The 24,175-nt window shown below is 39.5% G+C and overlaps 1 protein-coding gene across 6 annotated transcripts in view; it reads right to left on the reverse strand.

The window, feature by feature from the left end:
* Window positions 1-24,175, reverse strand: part of LOC139989611 (glutamate receptor ionotropic, kainate 2) — a 160,534-nt gene that overhangs the window by 72,685 nt on the left and 63,674 nt on the right. For all 6 annotated transcript variants that reach the window (XM_072008039.1, XM_072008034.1, XM_072008036.1 and 3 more), the window contains exons 3-4: window positions 10,131-10,292; window positions 1,145-1,396 (exon numbers count right to left, since the gene is read on the reverse strand). In XM_072008039.1, coding sequence (XP_071864140.1) covers window positions 1,145-1,396; window positions 10,131-10,292 — 414 coding nt within the window. The remainder of the gene's footprint in view (window positions 1-1,144; window positions 1,397-10,130; window positions 10,293-24,175) is intronic.

Here is a 24,175-nt window from a genome sequence, read left to right on the forward strand (position 1 = left end):
AAATATCAAGAGTAGAAGCCCTAGTCTAAGAAGTTTATTCGCGAAAAGGAATAATATTGAAATTTCAAATTTCAGCAAGTTGTAATCCCGTAAGTAAAATCTCCGATATCAACGATCGTAGAACTAAAACCTTTGGTCTCTTAACATCCACTATATATTCAATTATTCTAGAAATGTAATCATTTTTTTATAATTTCTCCAGTAGCTATTTAATTAATATATATTTAGATACTCATTGTCGTAACACTGTATACGATACGAAATATTGAAATTTAATATAAAAATAAATTTGTATTTAGAGACTTTCGAATCGAAGAAATCGAAGGTTGTTCAGTGACACTTGTAGGAAAAGTAGATGGAAGAAATGTCGACGATAATGACGAATCGTGTGATTTTACACGCGGAATAGGTTGGTTGCGTGTGCGTGCAGGTGACAGGCGTACATTTCAGCGTCGCGTTGGCATCCACTTCCGCCGGCTGACTCCGACGTTCTATTTGCATAGGAACGCATCGCGCCAACCGACGCGACGCGACACGTGGAGTTAGCTGTTGAAAAAAAAGAAAAGAAAAACAAAAGCAGAGAAAAAAGAAGGAACAGCGTAATAACTAGGCTGTATGACACGCCACGGCACGATATCCGCGAAAGCGCTATTTCGTGACTCCTTGGAGAGCGCCACTCATATGCTTGCAAATCTGCCAGCACCTAGGGTATTTGCTCCATTGTTTCAATGATATCGTTCTCCTCTTCGTCGTATCTTTTTATTTCCCATCGTCCCACGAAACATAATATGTGTATAACTATGCTCACGAGCAACGCGTTTTGAATAACACGATTTTTGAACGGTAACAAGGATATAAGTGTAAAGTGTATGGTGAATTTCTGGTTTAGGATTGGATGGTTACACAAAAATAATGTGTACAAACAAATTGGGTACAAGCAAGCTGGAAGCAATAGCCATCCTCAAAGGAAACATGGTTATGGCAATTGTCATCTAATTGTTAGAAATTTAAATCCTGGACCTAGTAGAACAATTCAGGCGGTAGCCTAAAGCAATACGTAAATTCTTTCAAGGAAAAGGAAAGGTTTTTAATAGGTACCGCACGAGAAGTATAATAAAATAAATATAAAAGATTAGATATTTACCGTAATCTTCTTCGTAAATTATGGCCACCCTGGTCCAGTTTAAAAAGGACATGAGATCTTTGAAGGCTTTGTTCAAATGGTCCTGCGACGGATAGAGATTTATACTAAACTCCTTGAACGTTGGCTCGAAGTCCACTCTTGCCTCCAGATGCGGGACATCGAGAGCTTCACAGATACTCTGGATGTGGGCACCGAGGAGAGGATCAGACGGTCCGAAGATCCCCTGCACCGATCTGGACAGTTGCTTGCATGCTGCAATAGCATACACTAACTTAATTAAATTTACTCGGAAGCAATTATTATATGAATGTTTACAATCAATATTTGACATACTAAAATACGAAGACTTTATTTTCATGAATTAGGTTACAAGCACATAGTATAAACAATTGCAAATTTCAAGACACATCTTGAGACACGATATTTATCTTTTGATTGTTATTTTTCGTTAATTCATATCTTTCTCTACGTTTCATGTATAAAGTTGGTCAACATTTGAACGCTCATATGTATCCTACAAGTTTTGAAGTATTAAAAACAAATCATGTACTCTGCCATCGAAATCAACAAATATTTCAGAAAATAGAGCCGATCCATTTGACTTTTGAGTGGCTCATATATAGGTTAACACCTCCATGTTACTTCAGTGTTGCGTAAATGGAGTTGAAGTAGAGTTTAGGAGGCAAGCAGGTAAGCGGTGGAGAAAAGTGTTGAAATGGAAATACGGGGAGGAGTGCCAGTGACACACTGATTTCATATTTCCAGGCGAGACACACTCGGGATCTTTACATCACGGAAAGCTGTGCTGCGCTGAAGATTCTGTCCCTTACCGTGTCGTTGCTACACTATTTCCTGGTAATCTCCTCGTAAACTTTCATCGTGGTCGCGGCGCGAATTAGGCGAGAAAGAGACTAACGCGGAACTTTGCCGCTTCCTCTTTTCCTCGTCAGTAAACAAGTTGCGCCGTTACTTTCTGTAGTCGCGTTCCCATCGTCTAGAGTCAGTTCCACGACGGAACATTTGCATTACGACTTTTCAACGGACATTCATTCCATCATTACCAGCGTCTCTGGTCCGGAACTGTAATCCGGGATGCCGATACACCGGTTTACTTGTAATCCTTCGACACATGCCGTAAAAATCTCTTTTAGTATATGACAGCCAGTTCCCTAATATAGTATTACCTCTATTATTTTCAATATAGGATGATATATGATGTGTTACCATTACAAAGTTAATAGATAAGTGTCGAAACACTGAAAGTTAAACGTATAGTTAGAGATAAATATGCAAACTAGATACAGTTAATTGCCCAATATAGTATTATTTTTACGATACTATATAGTCTTTACTTTCAGCATAAAATCATGTATACGTGTACCACTGCAAAGTTAGTGAAAATTGTCGGAACGATATAGGTTCGGATGAAACGATCAGATGTCACTGTATCAACTAGCAAATCACAGCATATCAGAATCGTGGATCGGAACAAATTTTTGAAACGTTGAAAGTTTAACGATACCAGTACGAACGAAACGGTCGGATGTCACCGTATCAACTTACGAATCATAACGTGCAATCAAAGGCGTGTATCGGAACAGATATTTTTAACCGAGCCGCTAGTTTTTCGCGACAATACCGTCTCGTGATACTTTTCCACCGACAGCGTCCATATTCAACGCACGGCTCGCGTATTAATCGAGCATTCATGGACCCGATAGAAGCGACGTGACCGTATGATTTACGAGTTCGATGTCTGTACGCGCGTACGAGCATCGTAGAAAATGGACAGGAAATTGATACGTTATCAGACCGACGGCTTCCTGATCCATTATCCGCGATATACCTTCAGAACGGCTGTTCTCCTTTCGTAAAGGATCGTGGCTGGCACGCGTGCAGAGAGCGGCCGACTCCGCGCCACGATGGATGAATTCGATTTCGAAAGTGGGATTCCGGCGTGTCTAAGTATTCTCGTTTGCTACGTGTTCGCTGAATTATTCACGTGACTTCGTCTTTTTTTCCGTTGCCTTTCGATCGGCTGCCATGTCAGACATCTGACTCATCGTTTCTTCGTTTACGTTGCCGGTTTCACTTAACGCGCGATCGAAAACTCGTTAGGCAATGAAATTCTTGCCACGGAAGGTAATACCTTTCGAGAAAGAAATTTAATTGAATCGATTGCTCTTGGGTACCTGATCGGTGCTGAGTGATATAGGAACGGTAAAACTCGAAATTTAATTTTTCTGAATAGTTTTCTTGTCGTTCTTGAGGATTGCCGTTTAGTTAGAGATTGTATCTGTTCATATAATTTCGCTATCTTCCATTTAATCGAAGAAACTAATTTAAGAAGATTTATTAGCCAGTAAGAAACGTTTTATTATTCTTCGATAAAGATCGATCTCTTGCTGTCCAGCGACCGTAATTTTCTTTGAATTCGTCGGTATCTGTATCCTCAAGGGTGCAACGAAAATCCTGGATCTCTGCGTCTGACAAACAGAAGACTCAGTTAGTTCTTTGACTGCTCCACCACGAATAATTCGAAATTCCTCGCTCGTCGTCGTCCCTTCTTGATTAAGTCGTATTCTCAACGTTGCTAAATAAGTCTCGCTATTTCGTTACGAAGTCTGCTCTTCCGGTTAACGAACCAACACTGCCCCCCGTTGCAACACGCCAAACACGGAAATGCTTCGAATGATCAGTTATCAGGCCGTTCACTTCCGCTCTCTAAGAATTCCCAGCAGAGTGCGGTTTTCAGAAAGTTTGGAGAAGGTTTACCTTCACGAATAAAACACTAATAACTAATTTCGTAAAGGTCAAATATTTTCGTGTAAAATTTCCTTCAGCTAGATGTTATTTCATAGCAATTACTTTGAATTCACGTAAAATTTCTGCAAAATTGTTTGTGATATTGTTTAGAAAATTGATGTGGCATTTAATATATTATACATTTCGCAATATTCGGATCTGCATTGCAATTATTATTCAACATTAGATACCCAAGAGAATACCTCGGTACACAAACTGTATTATAGTGCCATCAATAAGGCAGACAAAATGGATTAACAGATTAGATAGCAGATTAAACATGAATCTTTATTACATCCAGACCATTAAAATTGCTTCTTTCGAGTTATTAATCGAAAACAACCAACGATAGTTTCACACAAAAATACGTCTCACTGCAAAGTAAAATCTCACCGTAGTTTAGTTTTCGTTTAACGATGGAGAAACGGCGTCGCGACGATCCACGATAGTCACCGAGTGCATTGACATCCAGAAATGGCTTCGTCACTAATTTCCGTAGTTCGTTCGTTCGTCGCAGTCACCATTTGTACACGGGGAATGCAGGACCAAAGATTGCGTAACAATGTGGAGTTAACGGTTACGTTGCATGAATTCACCGAGGAAAATCGTGGCTCTCTTCCGCAAACGCTTTCAAAATGGTAACGAGAGGGAACACGGGATTAAATCTGCGTTAAACATCGCCTTTTCAGTTTTCTTGCCCATCTCGAGGATGAGAACTCGTACGTCTACAGATCGACAGGGAAAAATGGAAGGTTAACAAAGTGACCAACCGCATCGGAACCCTCGAATCGTAACATTTTACCATTTCTGCTATGATATATTTTTCTTTTTTTTCTTGTGTTTCTTTCGTTTTTTCTTCTTCCGAATCACGAATACTGATTTAATTGCGACGCGGAAATCTCGTTGAAAGTTCGGACGTAGTGGGAAGCGAAATGTTAGCAATCTTGCGTTCCAGTTGACCTGAATTCTCTGCGGAATCACCGGTCCTTCTGTAGAGGCGCGAACAAAGGTATAGAGGTTTTGTTCGGAGCATAGGAATACTGAGACGAAATGGGAGTAAAAGAGTGTCCAACGGGAAAGCAGTAAATTAAAAATACAACGGGTGTTCGCGTGTCATCCGGATTTTAAACGGTCCCATTTAGCTGTCTGCCGAAAAAAAGTTCTCCATCAGCGCTTTCAAGTGCACTTCCCCGTTTTAAACGAATTACATCGGTCGCATCCGTGTCTCCTTTCTCTTGGCTTCTCCGCAAGAGGGGATGATAAAAAATGATCGTCGAGGACCGTTGGATTCGTGACTCGAGTGCTCTATTAAATTATTCTATCCAAAAGTAGTATATTCCTCGCGCGATATCAGCCGAAAAAAGGTTTTTGTCGCGAGGGAACGATTGTCGTAGGTGTTACACGAATTTTCCAGAAAGGCGCGTGTATAAGAAGCTGAACATCTGAGAGGGAAGATTTTCCGGCAAATCAGTGAATGCTGCAGATGAACGGGGATCCTAGCCACAAAGAAATGGCTATAACGTAAAGAGAGAGTTTGCCGGTAATAAACGAAAGCTTCCATTAAAATGTTCCGCCTCGAGAGATCAAAGGGATTCGGTGTAAGTTATTCAATGAATTTTGAGAAATTGTTACTTCTCCGGTTCTTTGTGTCTTCCGCTTTCATGTATACCAGTTTAAGCATAATCGAATACACTTGAAACGAAGTTGCGAAGACTCTCTAAATATTGATAAATGCATCGAAAGAGTTCCTTATTGCGATGAAACTGGTATTATAAGACTTCGTACGAACAGTTCTGCTATTAACTATGATCATTATTACATGGTAATGTAAAAAACCGAATGCCTTTCCCATTGTGCGAAACAAAATCAAAGATTTGTCGGAACCGAATGGGAATATAATACGATTACATGACACATTATTACGTATACATGTCGCTTATCATAGATTATTAATATAAAAACTACTTCAACGTTCTGATCAATAGTCATTAAATATACATCAAACAAGTTATTATTAGAGTAATAATGGATACAGATATCAACAATTATTAGAATGCTTCAATTATTATCGATTTGGTCAGTGAAAACAAATGGACGAATTTAAAGTACGTGCAGCTACGATATCTGCTCTGTAAATCTCGTAGACCATCTACCAAGCGGAAATATTTTACTTTTCTTTAAAAATATTTAATTTTGGTATTATTGGTAATTTGTTAAATAACATTCATAAATATTGAAATAATTAATATTTCATTTATGGATCTATTTAGGGGAATAATTTTAAAAAATTTATAAAGGAGAGAATACCTAAAGGTTTATTTTTTAATAATATCATGTAGAATATTTTTTAAGGAATCAGTTATTACTACAAAACCATAAGTTGACTATGATTTTTGCATGGTACTCTACTGTCTGTCGATAGGATATGGAAATCTAAACAAAAACTGTTCGTTTAATTTTTCTACGAATCTATACTTCGCGCTACAAGGAACTTTTCTCGCGGACGATCGACCGTTTTACTGGAAAATCTAATTTTCGTCGCTGGTCGATTCATTTCTCTTTCCGCTCGAATGCGGCGCCAATATACGCGTCGCCTATAATCCTAACAGGCAGTTCTCAGAAATTCATCGAGTGCCGTTCCCAAGCTGATTTCCCTCCCTCGCGAATTCAATTTTCGCCGTGTTCGCCGGCTTTGTCTTCTCTTTCAGTGGTTCGTGCAGACACGGCTAGTTTCCGGCATGGACGACAATTTTTCTGCCCACATACACGAGCTTCTGAATGATGAATTTCGAAAAAAGGAATCGGTAGAACGAGCACCATTTTCTCTTTTTTTGTATTTTTACACCAGACTTTTTTGCATTTTATATCGGGTTGGGATCGTAAAAGGGGTCGAAACTACGACCAGAATTTGACGTTTAACGGTGAATAAATCTGATCTGAATTTGTCGCGCGATTGACATCGTTCTGGTCAGACGGAACGTCGACGCCGCGCCGGTCAATTTGTGAAATTATACTTTTCCTGATAGCACACGAACATCGGAAGTTAATTGCGAGAAAAATGAAAAGAATGAAAGATGAAAACTGATACTTTTGTAGAATTGTGAGACTTTGAAATGTGAATTTCGGGTAACTAAACTTAAAAATTAGGTAATTAGGAAAGTAGAAAGTTAGAAGATTAGAAAGCTAGAAAATTGGAAAGGTAAAAAACTAAACAGTTAGGAAATTAGAAAGTTGAATTTCTAAATTTGAAAATGAGGAAATTTGAAAATTTAAATAATAGGTGCTGTGCAGAGGAATTTATCGTATCTTATGAATATTGTCGCGATATTTTCTCTGCTTTATACTATTCTGCATCACAAGATTTCACTGTACGCTTGTACTTTCCACGTGTTTCACTTTGAACAAAACCCCACTTCAGGGCACAAATCCGACTTGAGATTTTACGAAATTTCACGAGCGAGTTCCCCCATTCATTCAGGGAGAGCGACTCTCAAAATTCTAATCCAAACAAAACGTTGCATTGTCAACACCTGAATCCCGTTCTTCATAAATCTACATCAGCAAATCAGGACATTAGCTTTCATGGGGATTTAAGCCAGTCGGTAGACGACGTTAAGCCCGCGTCGCGAAGAACTTGACAAGACGAAGAGGAAAAAAGTGCGTACCGACTCGTGGTCCCGTGGCGTCGAGGATTTATTACGAGAAGAAGAGATGCAAACGGAGAGGCTAAGGGACTGAGGAAAATGGAGAACGATGGTGTGGCCCTGGGTATCTAGCCAGACTACTGAAAATGGAAAATCTTTTCAGACGAGGCTGGAATACCTTTAAACGTGGAAGCTAACGTGGGTACGAGATGTCAGATTGCAAGGGCTCGTCGCCAGCATATTTATGACGTGAGTGGAATCGTCGTGGTAAAATTGAGATCCTGGAAAGGGTGTCGGCAACCACACGTGGTTGATTGTAAGTAAATGCGGTCTACCAAGTCGTTCCAACGAGTGTATTTTAAGCCGATCCTATTCCATGGACAAGGGTAGATTCTGGGGTTAATTTACTCGGGATTAATGTAGGTAGAGGATGGGAGAATCGCTGTAGCGGAATTATGATGTGATTGTTTTCAGAGCGCTGTTTGTTTTACGAGTTAACGTTAATTAGGATACGCCTGCTGTTTGGATTTAGCTCGAAGGAACATTCAAGGAGAAATGTTTCAATCATTCAGTAGTTAGACTGATTAATTCAATTTTTGAAAATTTCTAAATTTTAGTAGCAAGATAGATGATCGAGATCAGGCAGGTTGCTATTAATATGACTGATTTGTATTTCGGTTCTTTAATTTCTAACGTTAAGTAGCTACTATAAAAAATCGTGTTGGAAGAGATTACATCCACACTTCGTATTTTAATAAAAGTAATCTGGGTATTATATAGCTTTAATGACCACGGCCATTCGAGACAATAACGGCATTTTACGTATTTCCACTGTATCTTACAAACCGAGCAATGGGATTTCTTGAACAGAAGAGCATCCTTTCGAAAATACGACTCTCCCCATTGTCCGGCTGTGAAATACGTTCGCATGAAAAGGATGCGATGCGATGGGAAATGAAGTGTCTTTGAGTCTCAATAATCCGAGCTGCATACTCGACGAAATAGATATTCGGAGTGGATAGAACTTTGTTGCAAATTTATCGATGTCCGTGCAGATTTACGGTTTGCAATTTACGCTTGCCGGCCACCTACGATCGGCCAGCAAGAAACATTGTTATGGTTTTGCGACGGCTCACCCCGACTTGCCTACGGAATTATTTTGCATAAATTTCATCTTATGACTTTGTGCCCACCCCCTCCCTCTATCCTCACTGTTTTCGTGTTCTGCTCGCTGAAATCAAATCATCGAAATATCGACTTCCAGTTATTGTCGAAAATGAATTAGTTTGTAGCGTTTACGATACCTGTTTTCTTGTTTACAATTATCCATAATTATTATTCGTAATGATAATAATAATGATAATAAATTGATCAATTCCACTTTTCATGAAATTCTCAATTTCACGAACTAGGCGGATAATTATGAATTAATATCTTTAAAGAAAAATAACAGTCATCTTTTTTGTAAAGAATCGAATTTATTTATTTATTTTTTTTTTTAAGATAATCATAAATTTTAGAAAAAACTATTCGTAATTATCTCTTTTGTCTGCATTTCAACGTATTAAATTAATTACTATTGCAGTAGTTAGAGATTGAAAAACAAGTTTGAAAATACTTTGAGTTACCAGAAAAAAATATATTAGAAATTAAATTTGGAGTAACAATGTTCTACGGCATGAAGTTGGTTGGTAACGCAAGTTTCTACAGAGAAATCTATTCGAAGATTTGAAGGGTCGGCTTGTCCGTATGGGTGGGATTAAGCTAAGAACAGCCATAGATTTCCACAGCCACAGTTACATTCGGTGTTCTACTTTCGCTCTTTACGGTTAATACGACCAAGTTAATTCTACCATTTCGAAGATCCATGATTTTTCCTTGTGGCGTTGAATAATCCCTTTGAAAACGAGGATCTCCATCATTTCTGACCAAAAAAAGACGCTATAAAATTCACACGGTTCGCGGGATCGTATGGAAATAAATACGAGCTGTGTCTGGCTTACCGCGTCTCCCGATCGATATTATTGTCTCGAGAATGGGGAACGACGATCTCTTTTCCGACTCTACGTTCCAACTTTCACCATACACGCCACGGAATACCGATTTCTCGACGAGTGTGAAAAGTTACGAGGCCGATGGAACCGAAGATGGTATCGACGATAGAAATCAGTTTGAAATAGTGGATAGAACGGAAATCCGACAAACGTTCGTCTGGCTGGGACACCTTGAATCTTCCGTAGTTTATTAAGCTCTGAAATAGTAAGAGTCGTGCACTCGAGTGCGTCTCCCATTTATCAGATACGAAATCCGTGCCTTATCAGCGCTGTAACGTTTCAGTGTCGAGATGTTTGCCCTAGACGTTTCTAGGTGTTAAATACGTTCCGCTGCGACTGAAACGAGAACTGGTGCAGTGTCAGTGTTAGGATGATGGAGAATGTAGAAGACTGAGGTATAAATGCGTAGATTTCTGGTATAATTTTGCGAAGAATGTGAAGTAGAATATGTTGGAAATAGTGAGAACGATGCTGCAGATTTACCTTTCTTCGACGTTCGGAAAGAATCGTCTTTAGGAACGTATTGAATGTCGTAGACCAACGTCGTATTCGCTAACAGAGTTTTGTCCTTGTTGATCTTGTAAATGGCATATTTGAACGCCAGCTCCGAAGGACTGTCCTTTTGGTCTTCCGTAAAGATCGCACCTGTAACATTAAGAAAAGTCGAACCATCAATAACTGAGATGCTGGGATTCATCGAAAACTTGGAAAATAATTTTTGTAGTATAAGTTGTTTGTAGTAATACTTTGTGGTGAAATAACCAGTGGTATAAATAATAACTTTAGATACTTCGACGAAAGGATTTACGTACGCTTCGTCATTAGTTGATCGTTTTGTATCCAGCTTAATGAGTTGTTTATAGTAGAGTCATGGAGAATCAATCTTTAATTAAATTCCGGTGATCAAATATGGCAGGGTCGCGTAAGAAACTATCGTTGGCAGGAAAATGTTTCGATATTAGCAACACGTTTAACTCCAAACATCGTCTCTCTGTGCCGTATATTTCTCCACCAACCTTTTAATTACATTATATCAATTAGACCCCTGACAAGTTGAACGGACGCAATTACAGACGATCGATTACACCTTCGTAAGAGCGAAACGTTTATAATCGCGTTTGCCCGCGAGCTAACGTCTACTGAAAGCAACGATTGAAAATAAATGTGCGCCTCATTGCTTTAAAATTATTTAATTGAATCGTATAATCCGTGAAACTTTCGGGAGGAATAACAAAAGATTCTTTTACAAAGAAAGTGAAACATTTTCAATACCAGTGACGTAAATTTCGCGAGAGGGAAGCCATTAAATTAAAACTACGGTAAATGGCTGCAGGAACTTCGGACGAAGAATTAATCAATGAATTATTCGGAAAGCCGTCGTATCTTTTGAATCCTAAGAATTCAGACAAAGCGTCGTGTTGATATTTAATAGATTGTTTTACGTATCGCGTTGTACGAGCATTACAAGCGTCCAAAGTCGTTGACTTTGAATTCAAATGACTTTGTCAATTTTATTTCGCGATCTCTACGATACCTTGCGATATTCAAATGACCTCAAGTGCCAGTTTCATGGTCTCAGTGACTCCTCGTAGCCCTTATTTCATCCACTATCAATAGTTATCAAGATGTTAAGTGACAAGATCACGATTATAAGCTGTGATCGATGTCGAGCCTGGCAGAATAATCCAGGATATAATTTGATCAGATGGGGGATTTTAAACGAGGCGAAGATATAAACGAGATTCTGTAGCCAAGTGTCATTTTCCTGGTCATAATATTATACGTGCCCGAAACTTTCAACTTTTACAACTTTGGTAATCAATTTTATTTGCCGAGGTTCGTTATATCAATCCTTGCATGCTTCCACACGGATAAAAGATGAAGTTTCGTTCTCTAGGATTCATTTCCCTTCTTCTTCCTTCGTTCTATCTCTATTATTTTTATATTTTTTCTGTTTTTATTTCATTTTTACAACTTTACGTGTAGCGTGCGTTAAGGAATTTATTAAGAATGATCCATTTTCGAGCAGTCTGCCAGTCAGACTACTTTAATTCTCTTCTATTTTACTTTGTTACCTTATTTCATCGTTCCATCAATTTTGTACCGTCGATAAGTCTTACTCACGTTCTGTATTTCTCTTTCGTTTGAAATAACTAAAGGCACGAAGGACAATTCCTTTGTTAACCGCCCTTAAGCTGGAAGGGCTTGTAGGTATTAATTTACACGGTAAAATTGTAGGCTGAAATGTAATCGACGGTAGACGAATTTATCTACGTCAGTGGCGAAAGTTTCCCTAGCAGAGAACTTCTTTTACGAACCAATCGATCTCCATCGCTCTTCCGAAACGACATCAACGATAATTGACCAAGTTGAATTAATTGTTTCTAAACGATCCTTAGACAAGAGTACACCCTCGCCTGTCTAATTATCGCTAGCTGAAAAGATTAATTCGCTTTTCTAGTTTTCAAATTGACGATCCTTCCATCGCGTCGGTGCTTAAAGCATCGCGATTCTAATAAAAATTTATGATATGCATGAAAGATGAATACAGAGTGTCGCATGTTCTCGGAAATTTATTTCACAATCTATGAAAGTTCCATCGCCTAATTAAGCTTTCAAAAATATAGCGTCCTCTGAATTATTCATATTTCTTTCATATTGGTTTCAATATAAAAATTACAGTAGATTTATTTATTATCAGTAGAAAATTTTCTCATAGAAGAAAGATAAAAGGATAGAGGTAGTCTAATCGGATAATGTAAAAAGTTCACGCCGTGGGATTGTTGAAGGAGTTTGTCGGTTTCGATAAAGTTGTCGCTAACGATCGCAACAGCTATTAGGATGATCTATTGTTTCAAAGTACTGTGTATATTTTCCTTCTACGTTCCGCTGGTTGTCGTTCAAAGTCACGTTAAGGAATACTAGCGGAGACTAGAGGGAAACGTCGAGGAGCCTGGATTCAGTATATTCGGATTCCGGTGACTCGATAAAGATCCCATGGATAGAAACTCATGCACTTTCCTGTTTGCACGTGCCGTGCAATCTGTGTGCTCTGTATTCTTCGCTTGAAATCCTGTTCACATTGTACGCGCACGAAATCTTCCTAATTTCTTACTATGAGCCACGAGAAACCGATAGCATTCCACTGCAATCTGGATCGCGATTATTTTTCCATTTATACCTATAGGTATAATTTATACATTTATAATTTCAATATATTTATTTTTAATAGTTAGGAGAATAATTTTGGGAATCTTGTAACAGTTGTAATCAAATGGAAAAATGGCTGTGATATAAGTAAAAATTCATAAAAGGCGATACGGTTTGATTCAGCAAAGTTGCGCGGAATCGACGGCTGATCAGTGCGGTCTCTTTCCACTTGCTCGGTGTGAACTTTGCTTCAGCCGCGCTCTCAAGGGGAACGTTGAAGAAGTGTTCGTCGAAGGATTGCATTCGTGTGCTTTCTAAATCGTTCTAGCGGTGCACGCAGCAAGATGTTTCCTTGGAGAACTCTTATTGAAATTGAGTACGTCATCGCACCGACGCCACGGATAGAAATCAACATTGCTGTTTGAAACTTTTTCACCTTGTCAAACACGGAGGAAAATATTTCCTTTTCATTTCTAAAAAAATGTAATCTTTCGTAAATATGACAGCAAGAAAAATTATGATAGACAGGAAGTATGCTTATGTCAAACAATAAGGAAACGGCAACATGCGCCTGAGCTTCCGCTTACCGACTTACAACAACGTCGATAGTGTTTCAGCGAAACAGGATTCGAGTAAACAAGTTTCTCTGCTTGTCTTGCCAAGAATTCCGTGGCTCTAAATTCAGAATATCCACTGATTGTCCCAAGAGGTCGAGGAATTATGTCCATAAGACAGGATTGTACGTTTTTGCCATCAAATGCAGATGAACTCCAGAAAACGTATAAATCAAGATGTTGGCTTTGTTACGAGATTTTAGGAGGGATTTACACGAATAACAGAATAGTTATATAGTTCAAGTTGGTCTAAACTACGTTCACAAAATTCCGAACGTCAACGTGGCAATATCTGACGGATTATCGGATTTGTATTGGAACGACTGCTTCCGTGCACAACACTAGCGTTCCAGACGTACTTGCGTATGAACCCCTCGATTGTAGATAGATAGTAATATCAGAATATAAATATATCGCGACGGAATTCCAAAGTGTTTCCTTCCCGTATTGTGTTCGTCCATCGAATAGGCTGGTATTATATTGGCTAACCCGCGATATATGGAACTGATACATTGAGTTACCGCGTTTGTTTGCGCGCCCACGGCCATTTAAATGCGACCCGCGCTCGACCGGACGATTTTACTCATAATATTTCACTCGGAGCGACATGACCAACAAATAGGAAAAGAGACGTAGAACAAAAAAACAAAAAAAAAAAGATAGGGGATATGGAATGAAACCAGTCGTAATTCCCGTATGCGGGTCACTCTTTGTTGAAACGGATTATCAATTCGAATATACGGCAGATACTAATAACAATAGTTTACGTGCATGTATAATTTCAATTTTGATTGCTGTCGAATGTTTTGATGAATAATTTATAGAGATAAAACAATGATACGTTGAAAACAATGATGACATTAAATACGTTTATCTTTACGTTATTATCATCACCTATACTTTTCAAAAAGCAGAATATATTAGTACACGTAAAAGTTTCGGCTTTTTTATGGAGACTCCAAAGGCTTTTGAGGTTTTTTGCCACAGAGGCAACGCGGTGTAATGTCGTCCAGGGAGAATTTAATTGATGAAATTGCTCTTTCAGAGAATCATAAAGGCCTCTGTTTCAGAAAGTTCGTCAAGATGTCACGGTAGGTGAGAGGAACACGGTGGTCGGTACTTTTTAATTAACCGTAAGCGAACTGACGCTTTTTACTCTGTTTCGCCACGCTGCTTTCTAACGAGTGTGAATAATTAATGAGTTCTTTTGCGCGACGCGTTCTCATTCCATGCAAATACAAATTACTGGACGCACGTGTGGTTAACGAAGATTGAACTTCCAAACGTTGCCTGGAATTATCTATTCCCTCACGCACTTTTATACAAAAAAAAAAAAAAAAAAAAGAGAAAGAAAATTATAATAAAGAGTAGCTTAAATTTTACCAACGAAGGCATAACAGACCGTCCTGTCTCGCTACAATACTAATGAAGCTTGAAACTTTTTTATATGACACATATCATATACCTATGCATAAAAGATTTTTGTGATAAGAGTACAAGCACTTTTACGAGTTGCTGTATTTGTAATCTCAAAGGAATAAAGAAGAATCATGGCATTTACGGTCGACGAAAATCGTGCCAAGCAATGTATTTCTGTGGTAGAAAGTCTCAAAGACGTCTAAGGGAATGGCATAAAGGGAAAGAGCGAGAAAAAGGGCAGTTCAAGCCAAAAACTTTGATGGGCCTAACGCGTTGCGTTTCTAGTGGGATTAATAAGCTTCATAATTATTAGACAAAGTCTCAGCTCGGACGTTTTAAAAATACAAGCATCTTGTTTTATTTTGAATCTGAGTTAAAAAGTTGAAAGTCTGGGGGAAAAAGTCATTCACTGGGAGCTTTTATGAGACAACGGCGAAAAAGCAACCATTGTGCGTTTATCCACAGTTAGGAAGCCTAAGGGTGAAGTTCGATCGCGGAATTCGGTTCTCGCGTTTATCCGTCGTTTCCAGAGAAAATCTTCGATCGAAGTCCATTCTTCCATCTAGCTTCTCTCTCTTTCTACGTCCATGTAAAATGTATAAGCATTTTCAGCCGATCCATTGAATTTTTCATTGAACATGTTCTCAGAATATCCTTCTAGCCGCGAGCTTCGACTGCGGATGGAAAACGGCTCGTTGAGGCGTAAAGAAGAAGAAAAGAGCAGCAGAAGGAGCGAAGGAAGAGGTAAAAAAGGATGGAAAAGAAATTTCTTCGCGATAATAAAGCTCCTTATTCCCCGTATTATTCAAATTTTTCAGCCCTCCGATTGAAAACTGTGATTTCTCGATAGTATCTTTGGCTTAGAGACAACCGGCCTTCGAAGATGTTCGATAGAGAAAATCCTTTATCTCACGTTGAAGAATAAGTCTGGAAATCCTGAACGCGTTAAACTCATAAATGCCTCGCGAGATTCCATTGAATTTCCTATGAAAAAGCGTTCAGCTGTGGGCGATCTCGTTTGGAACAAGAATATCGTCTCGAGGGGAAAGCAGTGGGGAGAGGGAGAGCATAAAAGAAGAAACGAAGAAGTCCGTCTTAATTGTTGTCTGCCAGACAAACCTCTGGTGTGATCGTGACTCTGATGATCATTAGCACCGTGAGAATTTTTCGCGTGACGAAAGCTGCGCTCGTGCTCTCATTCCCACGCGTAGATCCCCAGAAGAATGCATGCAGACGCGTCGCCTACAAAAACATTCCGAGGGAATGCCTCGAAGGGACAAAGGGAAGCTCCATTTATGCAGATACCTTGACGTTCAGAAACTGATAGCTCTGTATACGGGAAAGGAAGCCTAAATAGCTTTCGGCGTGAAATATTTCTGGATGATTGGTAATTGAATTTTGTTTCTCGTAGGATCCAAAAATTCGCAAATTTTATGGGCAGAAAATATGCTGAGTCTTTATCTACTTGTACGTCGTAATTTATTAATAAGTAGATTATGTGTTTGGATCCTTTTTTGGATCGTCTGATTTTCCAAACGTGCAGTGTGCACAATACAATGACACGATGCGCTGTTGTGCTATATAGCACGACGTGTATTCGTTAATTATTCTTTTTATTTTAATGTAAAAATGACGCATGGATCTGAACAGAAAGGAAATAGTAACTCCAGTGAAAACTACGTGAATGAAGAGAGTAAACGAAGGCAACGAGCACGTCTACGCAACGAAGAAAATAACTGTCGAAAAATAACTGCATTTGATCGATCCAGAGGCACGAAAACGGGCACGTTCTATAGGTGGTTCGGTGAAACCGATCGATTTGTCGCATCTTGACCGAGTTTCCGGTGAGAACCACTCAGCCCTGTCCTCCGCGCCGCTCGTAATCTGCCGGAACGACAACTTAAGCGTCGAAAATCGAGTTGGATGCGTCGATGGAAGTAATTCTCCGACGAGTTGGTGGTCGACCGCTGGAATTATTGTAGCCGGGATGCAGTGCCCAAGGGAAATACCGTTGGTGGCTTCTGGAGGGATCAGTGGCGTAGCCTCATGTAGATGTGAATACGTGAACAGTTTCGCGGGATCATCAGCTGCCGCGCTATTATTCTACCGATTAATAATTTATTAGTTTGTGGCGTCGCACGAGATGACGGCAGTTATGCGAGGGATCGGAGGATATTTACGCGTAGACAGCTATGACGCACCGCGATTGAACGGTCAACAGGGGAGCGTAACCCAATATTGTACTCGATTAGCGATCGATTGCGATCTTTGTCTAGTTAACATTTAACGATCCCCTTGAGAATATCCTTTGTAGATTGTTCGAACATTTTATTTGCAGTCGAGTTGAGCATTTAATGTAACAGTTGGATACGCGAGCGATGATACTTGTTGGATACGAATGGAATGAGCATTCTTATCGCAGTTTTAGGTGAAATTAAAGGGAAAAAAATCTGGTAGGTTCGAGTGTAACCGAAATGTTATCACCATGATCCGTTGATAAACTATCGTGGGAGGGGATAATTAGCCGAAAGATGAGGTACACCGTCGTCATAATCGTAACCAGCGAGAATCGTAATTACGCGGCTCACCGCGATACCATAATAACAAGTTGCGAGATTTGCACGAGGAACTTCTTATCGTCACGCCCTTCCTGCTGTTTAGCGAACTTGGTCGCTTCTTCTAACCGGAAAGTCGGGCCAGGACAATTTAATAGCTCATTAGCAACACCAAGCCGCAAATTTGTCCAAGATAATATCTTTTAACCAGATGACTTTGATAATGTATTCCAAATTTTCAAAGAGCGTACAATATTTTTCGTGTATGCAGAAAGTTTATGTGTATTACATCGCAATATTGCACGCTCTTCTATCAACTTCAACGGCCAACGCTCCATATGATAAAGGCAATAAAAAGTTAAAGAGAGAATTCGCGCGAAAATTTCAAAGAAGCACGATTTAATAAAGTAGCAGCGAGCAAGTTTTGCATGTCAAAAGTCCGAAAGTGTCTCGAGAGCCAGTAACGAACCATGGCAGAGGCTTTGAATGAAACAAACGAGCGATTCCAAGCCGAGGAACAAACGATACGAATGATATTTCCGAAGAAAAAGTTTCGCGAGGCGCGCGCCACCGACATAATCAAGAGCGGTGAAGTTTCTCGACGCGAACTCGCCACTGAAGAAACGAACCTGCTGAAAGAGAAGAAGTCCGTATAACGGACAATGATAAGTCAGACTCGTAATTAGCGGACTTGCTCTCGAGTTCCACGCCAGTCCAGAGGAAACGGCTAGCTGTTTAAGCTTCTTTCTCCCCTTCTTCATCTTCTTCTTCTTCCTCTTCTTCCTGTACTTGATGGACAGCTAGAAACGCCAATTGGGCTCTCAAAATCTTGTACCAGATTTTTCCATTTATCTATACAATCGGTAACTACCAATAAGACCAAGAATTTATGAAAAATTACGAAGAATTAATTTTCCGAAATATTACTCGATATTAAAATTAAATGATTTATACATGGTAAACTAAATATTGAATATTTGCGTAAATAAATTGCAATGAATTCTTGTTGGTATATTATTATGGCACTTCTCGTTTGGACAAGGGACTCGTCCAATTAAACGAGTTAAAGCCCTAGGGAGGTAGATGACGAATTGCAGCAGACAACCTGACACATCATTTGGTTCGGCGCGGCTCAGCACCGAAGGTAACTTTGTCTTTGACAAATTAGACTGAATACACCTTCGACAAACTTGACCATTGCGGCTAGGCGGTTAGAGTTCGCGCGAACTTGTCAACTTCAATCTTGTCAAATTCGGTAGACCCTCGATATCGATGAAGCCCAGTCAATGCTTGCCACGTCACCCAACTTCCCTAGCCTTTGACTCATCTTTGAGGTAAACGTTCTAGAAATTGTAGTGACGACGAAGCCTATTTTCGTCCCACTTATATATTTAAAGTTATTTCTTCATATTTATCTTCGTTTTCTACAGTATTTTTAATTGAATATACGTACCAACAATGTGAAAAGAGTTTACAGCACTCTTCCATGAAAACACACAAAGTTTAGCGTCAACGTCGGTCCGAGTGTTAATTGGAACTAAAATATTTTCCTTCTCGTTGAAGCAGTCTCTCGAACCGCTTCCTTCGATTCGTTCAGACGTCGATGAATTAACGTAGCGTTTTTCTTTCGACTGTCTTGTTTGACAACGCACGAAAGAAGGTGTTCCAAAAGTAAAAGACAAATCTTTCCAAGTATCATCGAACAGACAATTTCGCTAATTGAAACATCGACTTATCGTCGTGTTTAATTGTAGAGCCTCGCTTTTATTTCCAGCCGTGGTTTCTCCTCTCTGCTGCTTAAATATCCTTCACGAATCTTTTAATCATCTTACTAATTTAATCTTATCCTGACTCGGTCACCAAAATAATTCGCAAGAAATTGGCTTTTTTCTTCAAACAAACTACTATTGCTTCTCCCAGTGGGAGTTGGCTTCGCGGAACGATTTCGTCGAGGAAGCCGGTTTCAAGGAACAGGCTGAAATCTTTCACGTAGCAGATAGAATTGGAAACAAAGAGGATCGACAGTGGATGAGATCAGTGAAGGAATTTTTAACGAGAGAAGAACGAGCAATTATTCGCGGAAAAAGTTATGCGCTGAAATATGCCAAAAGTTCCACGTCCATCCGTGGATTAATGCATGGCGAAATAATCCATCGACATAAATCATCCAAGTTTCACAAGCTGCAGAGTCCTTATGGAAATACGGCGGCTACGTCAATTCCGCTTATTCGTTAATATCGTGGAATTTTTGCGCGCCATGCTACGATACATCGATCAAAGGGATACTTACACCCGGAACGAACCAGGGCGATCCTTCTCTTCATTACCCCCCGCTCGGCTCGTTAATCAACAATATAACGTGTCGGTTGAGTAAAAAACACCTCGTTGATCCAGAGAAAATTCTAGCACACTGTGAAGTTTCTTGTTTCGCGGTCGAACGACGTAGAATCAGATAGCGTTTCGTTTATTTCTGGTTTCAATTAGCAATCTGATATGCTGCTGTATTTTGCTAATTAAATATGAAATGATATAAAGGGGAATATACTTGATAATTATTTCGAATTACGGTGGCTTTGTGTAGATACCGGTATTCGTGTTTCGTTTGACTTTTTAAAACACTCGTCTTCTTCATTTATTGTTCATACGATACAAGTTATTGACTTTGCATCGGTCAATATGTCATTCGATATGAAATTGATATGTAAAATTGCATAAAATACAAGTCAATCAATCATAAGGGGACGAATTGTTTGCTTTATTGTTGTACACGATGTTATAAAAAAGTTTCTTTCTTTCATTTCGATACAGAATCAATTGATACCATTTTTCCTAATTGACGTGCATAATCAATAGAAAATTGGTACGATATGAGAAAGACTGTTTTCAGAAGATTTTTGTTAAATTGGATATTTTGTATTTCTGTCAGTGAGTATTACGAATTAACAAAATGTTGGTTTATACTTTTACATATTGCACATTGAGGTCCTTAAATAACAGTGTCTAAGAAAAATATTCATTTTGGAGCAGACGCGTCGGAAACGGTGGAACGTTTCCGTTCGAAGCTTTTGTAGGAACGTACGATGATGAATACTACCAGTTAGCGGTATTGGTATTGGTGTCGAACTCAGGGAACAATTCCACGTGCACGTGGACTTGCATATCGGTCCGGAAACTGCGAACCACCGCAATATTGGATGCAGCAGTTACGCGAAAAGCCGGTCAGCGGGATCGAGATTTATTCGTAAAATTGAGAATTTGCTCGAACGCGACCGGTTAGTAGCTTATATTTCAACGGTGTTCAGACTTCACGGCAACGAGAGCTTCTTTTTTCCTCTTTTTTCGTCACTCCCGTCCGCCAGTTCGCGTTTCCGTGCTCGTTTCGCTCGAGCCGGAAGCGGCTGACAGTTGAACGTTTCCAGTCATGAGACTTGGTTGAATTTTTCTTCCAACATGTAGTTTTTCGATGTGAAACGTTGAAACGGCGGAGCAGAAAATTTATCGTTAAATTTTTTAACAAAATTATTTCGTTCTCGTAGTGTACAATCCGCTATGCAGACGTTTCTAATTATTAAATTGATAGAAAAATACTTTCACTAGATTTCTATTTATATATTTATGCCCTTATTTTGTGAATTTCTCTAAATAAAAGTTACATGAAGCGCATTTTAGATATTGCAGATACGCGAAGGTATTTTAATAACAAATTCTATAGAGACAGAATGAAGAAATTGTTAGATAATAACAGTGGATCTTATATCGAAGATCAACTAATAGAGGAAAGTCAAGAAAGCTTAAAAAAGTTAAAAAAAAGCCAGCAGAATTCTCCGACCAACGCAATATAATGTCATTCAAGATATATAATTTGTCTAATCAAAACTTGGTCAATAATGTTTATTGTTCTTGTTCCAATTTGAATTTAAATTTGAAACGATAATCCGAGTTTGTTCGCGTTTCTAAAGAAGTTTCTCGCGACAAAAGCTTTCCTGTACGACTGTATTCGTCGGTATCGAGAAAGCCTCGAGCTTTCTCAACGGTTTCCCGGGGCTGAACCGAAAAGCAATTACGCGGGCGGTTTATACGATACGATGTGCTCGCCCTGGCTGCGGAACGGACCTTGTCATACACTCATTCTGTTCTATGCTATTCTGTCTGTAATGTTACTTTCAGAACGCCATTTTATGATACCGTGTACCACCTACTGTTCTCCTTGATCCGTTTCTACTTCTGTTTACTCTCGCTTCGATCTTATCTTCTCTTCCCTTTCTACTTATTTATTGCTATCCCATTCTAAACGATCATTATGTTTCTATTTTCTCGGATTAGGAACTATACAGAGTCGAAGAAAGAAATGTTCTAGAAAGTGTAATTACCGCAATAGATACTCTTGGATGGTTTATCGATACGGTTGAATAAATATATAGAAAGAATATCATTGTTATCGGTTCGCTCGAGCAAGAATTCATTTCGAAATTTATAATACGCGCTATAATAGACGATCGGTAAAATATGTTGGCGAATAAAGCGCATAATTTCAGCCCGTAATTAATTGTCTGTATAGAGAAGAGAAGAGAAGGGAAATGATCAAAGCCTATTGAATATACCTGTCCATATAATTCCTCCTTAATTGACCCAGAACCAACAACGGAACCAGGATAATCGGTCTAATCGATTGAACAACGATTAAAAAGGTCGTATCACAATATTTCTGCTTTATTATATTTGTGGGAAAATCGGTCAGCAACAACGTTTAATATCTCGATTGTTCGCATTGCGTAAGAAGACCCTTGAACGATTTATTCGCGATATCATCGCGTCGGCAGCCTTTCTTTCAGGGCCGCGAACGAGAAGAAAAAGGCAGTGGGTCCCTGGGGGTGCACCTTAAACGCTGCAGCATCGGGAAACACGATAAACTACGCTTGCGGAGTGTTGCACGCGAGAACGCGCACTTACGCCTCAAAGAGGCTCGATATAGCCGAGGAAATAAGATAAAATCGCGCGCAAAGGCGTGTACGAGGCGCACGAACCGACGCTTTATCGGGCTTCACCCCGTTCTGCTGCTTCTTTGGAATTCATACCTTCAGCCAGAGGGCTTTTTACCCTACCTTCCGCGTCCGCTACGCTGCCAAACTCGAATATCCGTTTCCTACGCACCCGCCTCTCTGCCTGTCTTTCCGACTGTAACGGTGAAATTTATTGGCCCTCTGCCACTTCGGAGGTATATTTATTATTTATTATTTATTAAATGGATAAATACATAGACAAGGATTACAAATGTGTCAAAGTCACTGATAAATGGGCAGGCCGCAAGAAAAAGCCAATCAGCCCTGCAGACTTACGGATATAAATCAACGTACAATAGCCCAGACAATAGACAGCTGGACATAAAAATATGTGTAGCTCTGAGTGTTTTCTGTTGACTTAAATGTTTTCTAATCTATCGCGGAAATTGCAATGATAAGGCGATCAAATAATAAGACAATACTCCAAACGAGGAGAAATTACAGTAGGATAAAGAATTCTCAAGGCGTTGATATTTTTGAAAGATATTCTGCTAATAAAATGAGGAGGACTGAACATGATGCTCTCTCGTTGATTTATATTTATATAAAGAAGTAGTGCAATAAAATTTGTACCTCGGAGTGCTCATTATCGATTCGATACGCGCCTGCACAATAGCGTTCAATGTCTGCGACCGTTACTAAAGTGCGGTGATTTGTAACGTCAAAAACTGAGCGCGAAGGGATATTTCGTTTCCCAGAGAAGTGAACAGAAATTGAATAAGTGGTGTCAGGAAATAGTGAAAAGACACGATTACCAGCTGAATATGTTGAAGCACGCAACAACATTTTACGAACGTCGCTACAATCCATTTACTCGAGGTGAAGGCATGTACAACTGGCAACGAGTTCTACTTTTAAAGCACCCCGACCCGGGTTCTCCTCTTCTTTTACGGCCCTTCCTATAAAGGCAAAGAAGTTCTAGCTTCGACCGTCTCGTCGACGCGACGCTAGGGTATTAAGGCAAGAAAAACCGCGACCGTTGAGGTGTGCCATTATTCTTAACGCTTTGCGATTCAGTCGGCTTCTTGCTAACTTTTCCCTCAGCTTCGAATCTTTACAGTTCTCTCACGAAATTCACCGGTCCGCGTTCTTGACATGGCCAAGGAAAGACTTCGCAGTACCTAGAAGCTAGGCACGTTCAATGAAAGATGACAAGATCGCGCGAGTAGGGTGACAAATAACAAGCTATTCTAAAAATGTACAGGATGAAAAGATAAAAGTGTACGACAATGGAAAGCAAATCTTAAGACAGTTTTCGTTAGGTTTAAGTTAACGTAGACACCTGGTTGACGTATCAAGAATTGACATTACTACAACCCATAACTAAGCCACTGTACTATCTAATCACATTATTCAGACATTCATAATCCGATAATTTATCCTTTGCGTATTTCATTTAACACAAGAACACGAATCCAAAGATGTTCGATTTGACATAATTCATCCATCCATATAACAGTAATACTCTTTGCTTGTTAATAGAATTTTGACGGCCATTTCGCGAGCTCTGAGCAGTATCACACTTTATCCACCGTAACTTTTTACGTTACTGTGAATTACGTTCCGAGGCCGGCGAAGTCCGGCGCAGAGGCCGATGATAAAGTAGCTGGGATCCGTTGCAAACTAACGAAGAAGGAAAGCGAGGATCCTTGTTGGTTTACTGGCACAGGGCCAAGTGACTTAAATCGTGGCGCGAGACACATCGTCCATGGAATCCTACCAAACTGCGC

This window comes from Bombus fervidus, chromosome 8 (genome assembly GCF_041682495.2).
Source record: "Bombus fervidus isolate BK054 chromosome 8, iyBomFerv1, whole genome shotgun sequence".
NCBI lineage: Eukaryota > Metazoa > Arthropoda > Insecta > Hymenoptera > Apidae > Bombus > Bombus fervidus.